This window comes from Candoia aspera, chromosome 9 (assembly GCF_035149785.1).
Source record: "Candoia aspera isolate rCanAsp1 chromosome 9, rCanAsp1.hap2, whole genome shotgun sequence".
Lineage (NCBI taxonomy): Eukaryota > Metazoa > Chordata > Lepidosauria > Squamata > Boidae > Candoia > Candoia aspera.
In genome coordinates, this window is record NC_086161.1 from 7811916 (window position 1) to 7825652 (window position 13737).

The 13737-nt window shown below is 46.0% G+C and overlaps 1 protein-coding gene across 2 annotated transcripts in view; it reads left to right on the forward strand.

The window, feature by feature from the left end:
• Positions 1 to 7588: 7588 nt before the first annotated feature.
• The window catches only part of SNX19 (sorting nexin 19), a 30187-nt gene continuing 24038 nt past the window's right edge, over positions 7589 to 13737 (forward strand). The window contains exons 1-5 of one of the 2 annotated variants that reach the window (XR_010068454.1): positions 7589 to 9712; positions 10464 to 10602; positions 11214 to 11314; positions 12196 to 12315; positions 12776 to 12906. Coding sequence is in view for 1 of the 2 variants with exons in the window: in XM_063310868.1 (XP_063166938.1) it covers positions 8054 to 9712; positions 10464 to 10602; positions 11214 to 11314; positions 12196 to 12315; positions 12776 to 12906 (2150 nt within the window). In the remaining variant the exon portion in view is untranslated. The remainder of the gene's footprint in view (positions 9713 to 10463; positions 10603 to 11213; positions 11315 to 12195; positions 12316 to 12775; positions 12907 to 13737) is intronic. The other variant, XM_063310868.1, reaches the window with a different exon arrangement.

Below are 13737 nucleotides of genomic sequence, written 5' to 3' on the forward strand. Positions count from 1 at the left end.
TTCTTTAGCTTGAATAGGAATGGAGGTATCCAAATGCTTGATACCACATTTTGAAGTGAAGCAAGATCTCAGTGTGACCTTGTCTGATCTTGAAAAAGCTAAGCAGAACTGCATTTGCTTAATACTGGATGGGAGACCACCAAAACCAAAACCAAAACCTATTGTAGACTAGACTGGGAAGCCGAGAAATTTTTAGGAGGTAGTTATGGAAAACCACATCCAAACAGTTGGAAGATGATATGGGTGCATCCATGAAGTCCCCAGGAGTTGCACTTGACTTAAAGAACGCTTTACCTTTTTATTTTATTTTTTTTAAATAGCCATTTGCCCTCTAAAGAGGAAAGCCCATATAATACCTAAAATTAGCTACCTGTGCCACTGCCTGGAAGACTTCAATTGAGTTCACTCATTGTGATAAGCCATGGTTTTCTTAAACATGGGCTGCCAAATAATCCACAATTGGCTGGGTTGATGCAACATGCTAAGCTGAAATGAAACCCATCACTTTCAGCTTAGCATTGGGAGAACCCCACTTTTGATACCTGCTAATCCGGAAGCTCTGTTGCTGAATCGCAGGAAGACAGAGGACTTAAATATAGTCATGCAGACTCTCTACACATGCTCCGTGTGAATTTACTAATATCCAGCATGCATGAGTCTTCGCAATGGAAAAACAAACATAAAGTAGAGAGGACAGTAGGAGAGCAGTGTATTTTTACTTTAAAAACATGAATTTTGTATTTTGGAGATTTTAAAGGGCCAAAATGTGGGGTTTGAGCTTGGCAGATGGTTAGCGTTTATGTTACTATTTCTCAAAGCAAAAAGTGGAGGAAAAGAATGGGAAGCTGGGAGGGAGAGATGATAGTATAACACAGCCTTTCTCAATCTTTTGACCCTGGAGGGACCCTGGAAATATTTTTCAGGCCTCGGGGAACCCCTGCACCTTCAGGCTCAAATATAGGCCAGAAGTTACAAAATGATTCTATTCATTTCATGGGTAGGCCTGTACAGATGCATCAACAGTGTTCTTAAACTAAAAAGAAAGAATGAAACTTACCTCTTTAATGTGAAGCCCAAATCTGAAATAATTTTTTAGATAAATTGTGATCTCCCAGGGAACCCCTAGTGACCTCTCGTGGAAACCTAGGATTCCACAGAACCCTGGTTGAGAAACCCTGGTATAACGCATGGAGATCCCCAGTCAACCAAACTAGGTAGATTATTAAAAGTCGAACCCAGAGCAAAAAAAAGGCTACAGCATGCATGTTCAGAGCTCTAGCTGCCACCCTCCCATCTCTTTCATCTTTCCCCTAATAACCGTTTGCTAGCTGTGAGTAAATTCAGTCCAAATTTGAGGGTTTTTTTTAAATTGATCAAATGGGGGTGGATTTCAAAGTTTTTCTGCATTTCTGTAAAACCTGGGATTCCCCCAAATGTCCTGCTCACAACTGGGAGATTCTGGCTAGAGTAGAACTGCTGAGAAACCAATTTCAGCACATTAGAAGAAACATGTTGAATGTTAACAACAGTTCAGTAGCAGAAGGACCGGCCTCAGGAGATGAGGTGAGCCTTTGGTGGCACTGTTAAGCAGAGGATGAGTAGAAATCCACCAGGGGCTTAACTGGACCAAAGCAGAGGCAGGCCATTTGGTGTTTCCCAGATATTTTGGATCCCACTTTCTACAGGCAGCAAGCTAATAAAAACAGATTGTTATGAGAGTTATAATCTAGCACACCAAAATGCCCCAGGCTGGTAATTCCTGGACAGAATTCCGAAGGATTTTCTGGTTGTTTTCTCACAACACTTTTAGCCAGGCCTGTCAAAGACTCAGTGACTGTCTTCACAAGACAAGCTGAACTAGCTTACTTTTCATCTAGGTTATTTTGTGGCTTAGCATTGATGGGTGCTTATGGATTTAACTGATCATTCTGTATATTGCCCAAACCCAGGAAAACAGGCTAAGTAAGGAATCAATTTCAGACCGTAACCATACCACACACCCAGATCAGCTAAAGATGTAGCAGATGCACATTTTTATACAACAGGTTAGACTTGACTCTGTGATGTAACGTATTGTTCCAAACCAGACCATTTGAGCAGTTTATGGTTCAATCGATCACAGATTGCATAATCGGGATTTATGGGAGTATGCCACGGTTATAGAATATGGCCTATACAGAAGCATGCGGGTCGACTGAATTGGTCCAAATTTATTATTTTATTTCTATTTTGAATTGATATCCTGCTTTTCCTCCAGGAACTCATGGAAACATACATAGCATTCCCTTCCCCAGCTTTGTCCACAACCACCCTGTGAAGCAGGCTGGGTTGCGAGACAGTGGCTGATCCAAAGTCATAAACTCATAGTTGGACGGGACTATAGAAGTCATCTAGCCTAGCCCTCCGCTCAGTGGAAGATCCACTAGACTAGTGTTTCTCAACCTTGGTGACTTTAAGATGTGTGGACTTCAACTCCCTTCAGCAAAGGATCGTTACCTTGTCGTGGTGCTGGAGCTTGAGCACCTCAATGATGCCATGAGCTAAACCGTGAAGGGCCACCCAAGACGGGAAGGTCATGACAGAGAGGTCAGACTAAATGCGATCCCTGGGGAAGGTAATGGCAACCCACCCCAGTATTCTTGCCGTGAAAACTAAATGGATCAGTACAACCAGAGATATGTCGGTATACCATCGGAAGATGAGACCCCCAGGTCGGAAGATGGTCAAAATGCTACTGGGGAGGAACAGAGGATGAGCTCAACTAGCCCCAGACGTGATGACGCAGCTAGCTCAAAGCCAAAAGGACGGCTAGCGGCCGACGGTGCTGGTGGTGAACGGCGAATCCGATGTTCTAAGGATCAACACACCATTGGAACCTGGAATGTAAGATCTATGAGCCAGGGCAAATTGGATGTGGTTATTGGTGAGATGTCAAGATTAAAGATAGACATTCTGGGCATCAGTGAACTGAAATGGACTGGGATGGGCCACTTCACATCAAATGACCACCAGATCTACTACTGTGGACAAGAGGACCACAGAAGAAATGGAGTAGCCTTCATAATTAATAGTAAAGTGGCTAAAGCAGTGCTTGGATACAACCCAAAAAACGACAGAATGATCTCAATTCGAATTCAGGGCAAGCCATCTAACATCACAGTGATCCAAATATACGCCCCAACCACAAATGCTGAAGAAGCTGAAGTAGAGCAGTTCTATGAGGATCTGCAGCACCTACTGGACAACACGCCTAAAAGAGATGTTATTTTCATCACAGGAGACTGGAATGCTAAGGTGGACAGTCAAATGACACCTCGAATTACAGGTAAGTATGGCCTGGGATAACAAAATGAAGCAGGACATAGGCTGATAGAATTTTGCCAAGACAATTCACTCTGCATAACAAACACTCTCTTCCAACAACCTAAGAGACGGCTTTATACATGGACTTCCCCAGATGGACAACACCGAAATCAGATTGATTACATCCTTTGCAGCCAAAGGTGGCGGACATCTGTACAGTCGGTAAAAACAAGGCCTGGAGCTGACTGTAGTTCAGATCACGAACTTCTTCTTGCACAATTTAGGATCAGACTAAAGAGATTAGGGAAGACCCACAGATCAGCTAGATATGAGCTCACTAATATTCCTAAGGAATATGCAGTGGAGGTGAAGAATAGATTTAAGGCACTGGACTTAGTAGATAGGGTCCCGGAAGAACTCTGGACAGAAGTTCGCAGCATTGTTCAGGAGGCGGCAACAAAATACATCCCAAAGAAAGAGAAAACCAAGAAGGCAAAATGGCTGTCTGCTGAGACACTAGAAGTAGCCCAAGAAAGAAGGAAAGCAAAAGGCAACAGTGATAGGGGGAGATATGCCCAATTAAATGCAAAATTCCAGAGGTTAGCCAGAAGAGATAAGGAATTATTTTTAAACAAGCAATGCGCGGAAATGGAAGAAGACAATAGAATAGGAAAGACAAGAGACCTCTTCCAGAAAATTAGGAACATCGGAGGTAAATTCCAGGCAAAAATGGGTATGATCAAAAACAAAGATGGCAAGGACCTAACAGAAGCAGAAGAGATCAAGAAAAGGTGGCAAGAATATACAGAAGACCTGTATAGGAAGGATAACAATATCGGGGATAGCTTTGACAGTGTGGTCAGTGAGCTAGAGCCAGACATCCTGAACAGTGAGGTTGAGTGGGCCTTAAGAAGCATTGCTAATAACAAGGCAGCAGGAGACGACGGCATCCCAGCTGAACTGTTCAAAATCTTGCAAGATGATGCTGTCAAGGTAATGCATGCTATATGCCAGCAAATTTGGAGAACACAAGAATGGCCATCAGATTGGAAAAAATCAACTTATATCCCCATACCAAAAAAGGGAAACACTAAAGAATGTTCAAACTATCGAACAGTGGCACTCATTTCACATGCCAGTAAGGTAATGCTCAAGATCCTGCAAGGTAGACTTCAGCAATTCATGGAGCGAGAATTGCCAGATGTACAAGCTGGGTTTAGAAAAGGCAGAGGAACTAGGGACCAAATTGCCAATATCCGATGGATAATGGAAAAAGCCAGGGAGTTTCAGAAAAACATCTATTTCTGTTTTATTGACTATTCTAAAGCCTTTGACTGTGTGGACCATAACAAATTGTGGCAAGTTCTTAGTGGTATGGGGATACCAAGTCATCTTGTATGCCTCCTGAGGAATCTGTATAACAACCAAGTAGCAACAGTAAGAACAGACCACGGAACAACGGACTGGTTTAAGATTGGGAAAGGAGTACGGCAGGGCTGTATACTCTCACCCTACCTATTCAACTTGTATGCAGAACACATCATGCGACAAGCTGGGCTTGAGGAATCCAAGGCTGGAGTTAAAATCTCTGGAAGAAACATTAACAATCTCAGATATGCAGATGATACCACTTTGATGGCTGAAAGTGAAGAGGAACTGAGGAGCCTTATGATGAAGGTGAAAGAAGAAAGTGCAAAAGCTGGTTTGCAGCTAAACCTCAAAAAAACCAAGATTATGGCAACCAGCTTGATTGATAACTGGCAAATAGAGGGAGAAAATGTAGAAGCAGTGAAAGACTTTGTATTCCTAGGTGCAAAGATTACTGCAGATGCTGACTGCAGTCAGGAAATCAGAAGACGCTTAATCCTTGGGAGAAGAGCAATGACAAATCTCGATAAAATAGTTAAGAGCAGAGACATCACACTGACAACAAAGGCCCGCATAGTTAAAGCAATGGTGTTCCCTGTAGTAACATATGGCTGCGAGAGCTGGACCATAAGGAAGGCTGAGAGAAGGAAGATTGATGCTTTTGAACTGTGGTGTTGGAGGAAAATTCTGAGAGTGCCTTGGACTTCAAGAAGATCAAACCAGTCCATCCTCCAGGAAATAAAGCCAGACTGCTCACTTGAGGGAATGATATTAAAGGCAAAACTGAAATACTTTGGCCACATAATGAGAAGACAGGACACCCTGGAGAAGATGCTGATGCTAGGGAGAGTGGAAGGCAAAAGGAAGAGGGGCCGACCAAGGGCAAGATGGATGGATGATATTCTAGAGGTGACGGACTCGTCCCTGGGGGAGCTGGGGGTGTTGACGACCGACAGGAAGCTCTGGCGTGGGCTGGTCCATGAAGTCACGAAGAGTCGGAAGCGACTAAACGAATAAACAACAACAACAACCCCAGCTTTGTCCACAACCACCCTGTGAAGCAGGCTGGGTTGCGAGACAGTGGCTGATCCAAAGTCATAAACTCATAGTTGGACGGGACTATAGAAGTCATCTAGCCTAGCCCTCCGCTCAGTGGAAGATCCACTAGACTAGTGTTTCTCAACCTTGGTGACTTTAAGATGTGTGGACTTCAACTCCCAGAATTCCCCAGCCAGCCAATACTGCCAGCCATATTGCCTGGGGAATTCTGGGAGTTGAAGTCCACACATCTTAAAGTCCTCAAGGTTGAGAAACACTGTGCTAGACCATCTCCGAAAGGTGACCATCAGAAGTTCTCTAGCAAAGGAGAACTCACCATGTCGTCATGTGGTACCCCGTTCCATTGGTGGAAACCATGCACAGTCAGGAAATTCCTTCTGATGTCTAGACTAAAGCTCCTTCCTTGCAGTTTGAATCAACTGGTTCTGGTCCTCCCCGCTGGGCTAAGTCTACTCCCTCCCCATCTTGGTAGCTGTCCTCCAAACTTGCTCCAAAATGTCAAAGGCCTTTTTGATTTGCTTGTTTTTGAATACCAGTGCCCAAAACTGGACCAATACTCCAAATGACTAGGGAAGGGTAAAGGGGGACAATTACTTTTGATGATTGGGATTCGATGCTCTTGCTAATGCACCCCAAAATAGAATTTGCCTTGTTAGCAGCTGCATCACACTGCTGGTTCCCATGAGCTAACCCACAGCTCTTTCTCACGTCCTACCACCATGTCCTCTCCCACATCCTAGACAGGGCCACAACTGGGGGGGGGGGGGGCAAGCAGGGCATGTGCCCTAGGCACCACGTTGGGGGGGCACCAAAATGAGCACTGGGGGGGTGCCAAAATGGGCATGGAATCCATATTTGCCCCAGGTGACACAGACCCTAGTTGCGGCCCTGATCCTACACCTTAAATTTAACCAAACTCAGCTATACAACTCCCCTTTCTCCCTGTCCGGTTCCATCCTGTTCATTTCAGCCCACGACAGAAACCTGTTCGGACCTTTCTGAAGCTCCTCTTTCCAGCCACCCTTCCCAGCATTGTGTCCTCTGCCAATGCAACAAACTTCCATGAGAGTTCAATCTGGGTCTCCCTGATTCTGGTCCCACTAGAATCTTCCCTGAGAGCCTCTTTGCTGTAGTGGTGAAGGCACCAGGCTAGAAACCAGGAGACCGTGAGTTCTAGTCCCACCTTAGGCTCAAAGCCAGCTGGGTGACCTTGGGCCAGTCGCTCTCTCTCAGCCCTAGGAAGCAGGCAATGGCAAACCACTTCTGAAACACCTTGCCAAAAGAACTGCAGGGACTAGTCTAAGCAGTGGCCCGGAGAATCTTCCCTACTATGGCATGTTGTTATTATGGGATACAGCCAGTCACTGCAATCACCCCTTGAGCAATACTGTATATTTTAACTTCCAGCCAGGACCCAAGTTCAACGAGACTCCTGAAGGCAGAAGAGCAGACGCGGCGAGCAAGGTTCACGCACCGCCCGTCCGCTGCTTGGGCGGCGCAGGGCCTCGATCGCCAGGTGGCACTGCGATCCCCGACGCGCCGGGCGCGTTCCCCTCTTGGCGGCTCTTTAGCGGCCGGGGACGGGCAGGCGAGTCTGGCGTGCAGGCTCCAGCTGACGGCTTCGCAATAAGCGCTCTCGCCCGGGCGGGTTGCAGAGCGCGCCTGCGGCTTTTCGGCTGGCTCGGAGCTCCTTCGACGCGGCGGGCGGGGACTGCAAGATTGCAAGCCCCGCCACGCTTCTACGAGGCGGAAGGCGCCGCGCAAGCCTGCGAATCGGCCTCCGCGACGCAGCGGGGTGGGGAGCGCCGTCCGGGCGCGGGGGAGGAGGGGCCTGCTGCAAGAGGGGCGGCGGGGTCATCGCCGCGATGCCCTTCCTCCTCGCTTTGCAGATGGGACGCTTCGTTTAGCGTCGCCTCGTTTAGTGTCTTGCAAAGAGCTGCGGTGGATCCCGCTTTTGCTTTTTCTTCCGCCGCTGCTGTGGGCGGCGGATGCTCTGTTGCGTCGCCCCGCTGGCTCGCCTCTTGGAAAACAGGAGGGGACTCCCAGGCACTGCCAGCGCTCAGCGCCCGGCTTGCTTTTCCGGTCTTTCGCTTTGATTTGGGCCGCCGCCCTTTCAAACGGCAGATAGCCTGCTGTAATGGCCGGGGTTTGAACCCAGTGTGGAAATTGCACGATTGTAGGGCCCTGTAAACCAAGAGGCTGGGAGGGTGGGTGTGTTTGTGAGTGCATCCCTAACCATGAATGCAAAATCCACCTGTGGGGAGCAATAAAAAGGTTTTTTTTTAAAAAAAAAATAGAGCATAATTAGGGTTAATGACAGAAGATGCTAAGGATCCGAGAACAAGGTGTAGGGCTGGGCGATATATTGGGGAGTAGAAAGCTGATAGGCTTAGGGGCTGTGCTGGGCTGGTTGCTGGTTGTCCACTTACTGGTCAATGTGTGGTTGCTCTGCATCCTTTCAGGGTTGTTGGCCTTACTGGGTGGATGGTTGGGTTCCCAAGTTGTGGTGGGCACCAACCACAAAATTCACTTGGAGAGGTTTCTTCCCCTCCAAGGCTGCCCTCCAAATCCTCATGCAAACAGGCAGCTGGATGAGGAGATCAGGAATATTATCCAAAAGATCATTCAGGATTTTGTATCTTCCTGGTACCGGGCTGTCAGCCATGAGCAGAACTTTGAGAAGGAGGTTGAAAAAGCAATGATGGGGTTGGCTTCGGAGCTGAAAAGGAGGATGCTTCTGGTGGACAAGAAGGCTTTGACCCAAAAGGTGCTCCTCCTTGCAGGTTGCCACCTGCAGGCCTACAAGAAGGTCCAGGAAAAATGGAAGGAAGCAGAAAACCTTGGAGACTCTGCTGAGAAGGCCAGTGGGCTGTGGCAAGCATACTGTGAATTCTCAGCACCTCATTTGGCTGTTCAAAGCCCTGCACATCAGGTGGAGTATGCCCGGCGCATAGTGGACTTGCTGCTGCGTGTCTTGGTGCCTGAACCCCACCTGGAAAGCAGGACTGGACGCTTTGTGGTGGTGGAGCTTGTGACTTGCAATGTGCTGATGCCTGTGATTAACAAACTGGCAGACCCTGACTGGCTCAACCTGCTGTTGATTGACCTCTTCTCCAGGAAGGCCACCAGAGCAAGAGAGATGGTGGAGACCTCCCCAGAAGTATTGCCCCTTTCCCCAAACCAGCCCATGGTGCCCAATTTATTGCCCCCAGTCCTTCAGCCAGAAATGGCTACCGAGGGCAATAAGGACCTACCAAGGGATTCTGAGCCTCTCAACAGGAATGCAGTAGATAGTTTGGAGGACTTCTTGGTAGAGGCAAAGGAACCAGTTGACAGAGAGCTGAACACTCCCATGAATGAGAAAGATGATAGCATTACTGCACCCCTTCTTCACCCTTATACCCTTGGGTCCTTCTTCCCCAGTGGAGACTCAGAAGTTGAGTCCCCTATGTCTGACATTGGAAAAGACTTTGGCTCCCTGATTGTTGTGTCTGCTGAGGAACTCTTCACTAGTTCCCTTCTTGATTTGGAAGGGCCTGATGGTGTGGACCAAGAGGACAGTTTGGGAGAGAAAGTCAGGTGTGTAGAGGATATTGCTGAGGGTTTCACATCTGAAGCCAGCCTCCAGGCTGCCTCCCTTAGTCCATGTCCTGACATCCAGGTAGAGCCAGTTGCTGAAGAAACCTTAGTTTCCTTGACTGCTCTTTTGGAGGATCCAGAAAAGACCTTCTTGAGACGGCCATCCTACTTGGTGAAAGAATTGGTGCCCCCTGAAAGCCTGGCACACAGCTCTTCAGATCTAGCCCAGTTGCCAAGTCTGCTTTCTTCCTCCCCCACTGCCCCTATGGGCACCTTCAGCTTTGAGCCACTCAGCAGCCCTGATGGCCCTGTCATCATCCAAAACCTGCGTATCACTGGAACAATCACTGCTCGAGAGCACAGCGGAACAGGATTCCATCCTTACACCTTGTACACTGTGAAGGTAACCCTGCTTCTCTCTTCCCTCCCTCCCTCCTTCCTTCGTTCCTCCTATAAACGCCACCAAAGAAGCAATGTCACACATGCATGAGGTTTAAAAAATTCTGTTTTTCAGTCAACAAAAGACAAGAGCTGAACAGCAGACCAACAGCATTACTTGTCATCCCAGCCCAAATGCCTGAGAAAACCCTTCTGAAACGCCAACAGAGTCGGGGCCATCTAGAGTTAGAGGGGGATGCTGCTCCCCAGGGCAGGCACTGGGACAGAGAAGGCATAACTTCTGTGTCCCACAAGATGACAGTGCCTAATAGAAGGACCTAACAGAATGCTTGTTGACCCTGTTGCTCCTGGTGGGGTGAGCAGAGACAGGTGGACCAGCCACATATCTCTATGTTGTGAGTGGGTAGGATGTCAATAACATCTAGTACATTGCTGTGTCAGTAAGAAAGAAGCAGATATAGATAGAACTGTTGGAAGGTATGAACTCTAAAATGCCTTTCTCCAACCATATTTCCACCAGCTATTTGGGGGATTCAGTTTCTAGTTTTCAGTGGCAGGGGACTGTGGTTAATCAGGTGAAATTGTGTTCTTCCTTCTGAACTGTTTTGTGTATCCGCATAGCTCCAGCTAAGAATATTGAGATGTCACTGCCCATCCCTTGAAGTCAAGTCAGCTTTGGGCCATTAGACATGGTTTAGTTTGGCAAGTAGTCAGGTTCTTCTTCACTGATAGTGGCATTTTTCTTCTTCCCATAGTATGAGACAACTTTGGACAGTGAGAACACAAACAGCCTCCAGCAAGTGGCCTACCATACGGTGAACAGAAGATACCGCGAGTTCTTGAACCTACAGACCAGGCTGGAGGAGAAACCAGATCTACGGAAGTTCATAAAAAGTTAGTCCTGAATTCTGTTTTCTGTCACAGTGGGGCTTAAGTAAGTAAATGCAGAATGTCTTGTCTTGTTTTTCTTTTCTTTCCTCCATCCTCCCCCTTTTCTCTCCATTGGCAATTATGGTTGACGCCAAGTCGGGGGGAAACAGGTTTAAGTGAACCATTTGCAAGATCTCTGGCTATATTGTCCATGGCATAGGTGCCTCCAAGGAATAAACTTATTTCCAGAAAAGTGGAATAAAAGCATACAAAGGCAAAGTTAGGCTAGGTCTATACCTAACCTGTAATCTCTCCTCACCTGCTCTGTTTTATTTCGAAGTATAGTTTTCTATGGCGCTTAGTCTAATAATGTTAAGCCATGACATGCAACCATATTTCTGAAATAAGCCCTAATTGGCCAGGTTCTCACAACCCTCTAGACATGCTTTACAACTCACATTGGTCAAATTCATGGAATGCAGTCAGCGGAAACAACAAATCATATTATAGCCCATTGTGATGTAAAATTCACTCTTTGAAAGATGCATTTCTTGTTTGTTGCAAACAACTTGGAAATGACAAACCAGTATGATGAACATTGCAGTAAAATTACTCTTTTTTAAAAAAATTGGCAGACATAAAAGGTCCCAAAAAACTGTTTCCGGATCTTCCATTTGGTAACATGGATACAGAGAAAGTTGAAGCCAGAAAAAGTCTTTTGGAATCATTCTTGAAGGTAAGGATTGCTCCTTTCTTTCTGCTATCTATTTAGATCTGGTCTACGTTTTTATTACTTAGAAAAACACATATAAAGAAACATAATAGTTCATTTAAAAAAAGAATTAAAGGAATAGCAGCCAAAAGTAGAGCTAGGAAATCTGGTCACTGTGGATATTTTGGACTACCATTCCCATGGTTCCCTGCCACTGTCCATGCTGTTAGGGCTGCAAGTCTCTGCAAGGGAAGTCTCTTGCTTCAGATTTCTGTTGCAAGCCACAATGATGCCCAAACCGTGATGCATGCACCTGCATTCCTGTTGCTTCTTCTGACCATGGTCACTGTCCTGATTACCAGGAAACACACTGAGGCGAGGACTTGGTCTCTAATATTTATTAGTAGTACTTAACAAGAATCCTAACAAACTGAGAAAGCGTGGGAAAACCCAGCCATATAAACCCCAAAGGTTAAGGCGGTCCCGATCTGTGTCTCTTTGAATGGCTGAACAGTTCCTCAGTGCTACGCATGCGCTTGACAGTCTGGGTGAGAGCCCCCTGCTCGCCATCCTTACTCATGACAGTCACTGACCATTAATGACATGGCCATTTTCAAATGAGGAACACGTGAAAACTATTGTGAGCCCCAAAATAAGTCTAGCTCAGTTGAGAGGTGGAAATCTAAGGTCCTTCCCCACGTGCTTCCCACCCCACCTCCATGGGAAAGCTACAATCCTGCTTTGTGACCCTCCCTCTTTTGCCTTGTCATCTGGTCTACTTCAGCGCTGCCCTCCCCTCAAAACATTAAATGCAGGCCCCAGCTCTAAATTGTGACCCACCCCTGTCCTAAGCTTCTGGTGGGATGGTTTCCTTGCTTTACTGCTTCCCTGTTTGCCTGTTGCAGCAACTGTGTGCAGTTCCTGAGATTGCCAATAGTGAAGAAATGCAGGAATTCCTCGCCTTGAACACAGATGCCAGGATTGCCTTTGTCAAAAAACCATTTGTGGTCTCCAGGATTGATAAGGTAATGTGTTTCGTGTTGTCAAAAACATTCTTATGCATGATTAAAACAAACAGATGGACAAGTAATCTAGCTTCAAGCCAATTCCCCCAAAAGCTCTTGGTATCTGGTGAGTATCTGACTCACTTCTTGTGACCTGATGGACAGCAGACTGCCAATCAGTAATTGTTTCTTATGTTCTTCTAAGCCCATGCTCATAATATCAGTTATAGTCTCTGGTCACCTGGGCTTCAGATAGCTTCTTTCATTGTGTTTGAATTTTCCAAGCAACAGGAATCTTCTCCAAAGACTCCCTTGCTATATTATGTATTCCAAATATTTAAACTTGCCTTTCATTATTAATGCTTCCTTGTTTTGCTCCATCAAGTGCTGAAAATTTGTTGTTCTTGCTGTCCAAGATACTCTGAACACTGTTCTGCAGCAGCAGCATCTTTTATGTCAGTGAAGTCTCTTTTTATTGCAGATTGTAATGAATGCCATTGTGGATACATTAAAAACGGCATTTCCGCGATCTGAACCACAGAGCCCTACCGAAGAACTCAGTGAGGCAGAAGTGGATGGAAAGCAGCAGACAGATGGAAAGAAAGCCAATAAGTAAGTGTCTTCCTGTTAAGGTCAATTGTGCAAATCCATAGTATCAACTCCTTTCTGCAGCCTGAAGTCATACAGTCCATGAATGCCTTTATTGCTTGACTTGACTAAGCGGACTAAACTGTCAGTGATTGTAAAAATCAATTGCTGCAGGATCATGTTTTGAGGCATGGACAAGGGTCCAGTCCTGCAGGTGTTCTTCAGAAATTATCAAGTACAGGAAACAGCAAAGAGACTACATGCTGTTCTGCAGGAATAGCTGATTAATTATCCTTGGTCTTTAGTAGTGGTTCTTGCTAAAGGTGGCTGAATCCATTGAGTTGACTACTGAACCTATGCCAGAACTGAGGGAACTGTAATGCTCATGTTCATACCTCTATTTTTTTTCTGGAAATAGATCTTATTTCAGTAAAGTGATTGAATGGGGAAAAAAAGATAATTATGTTTTCAAAATCTTGGCTGGATGTTACATTCCAAAGCAATAAACAGACTTCTTGCTTTGTCTAGGAAGTCCTTTAGAACATTTGAGAGAGGACTTTCACAATCATGTTTCCACCCTGATTCTGTATACATGTTCGTTTGGAAGGAGCTCCCACTGCACTCGCTTCGGCTTTCTTCCTTCTCAGTGGATTGTCCACATTTACTTTAAAATAGTCCATTGGAAGGGTGTTTTTGGCCGGTTCCCAAAACGATCAGGTGTAGTTGGAAAAGGAACAGAAATGGGCCAGCAAACTGTTTAAGCTGTTGGGGTCTGTTTGCTAATAGTAACTACATAGGTTTTGAAAAAAACCAGATACTATATGTAGAAAATATAAAGAAACCCTGATTTTGTGT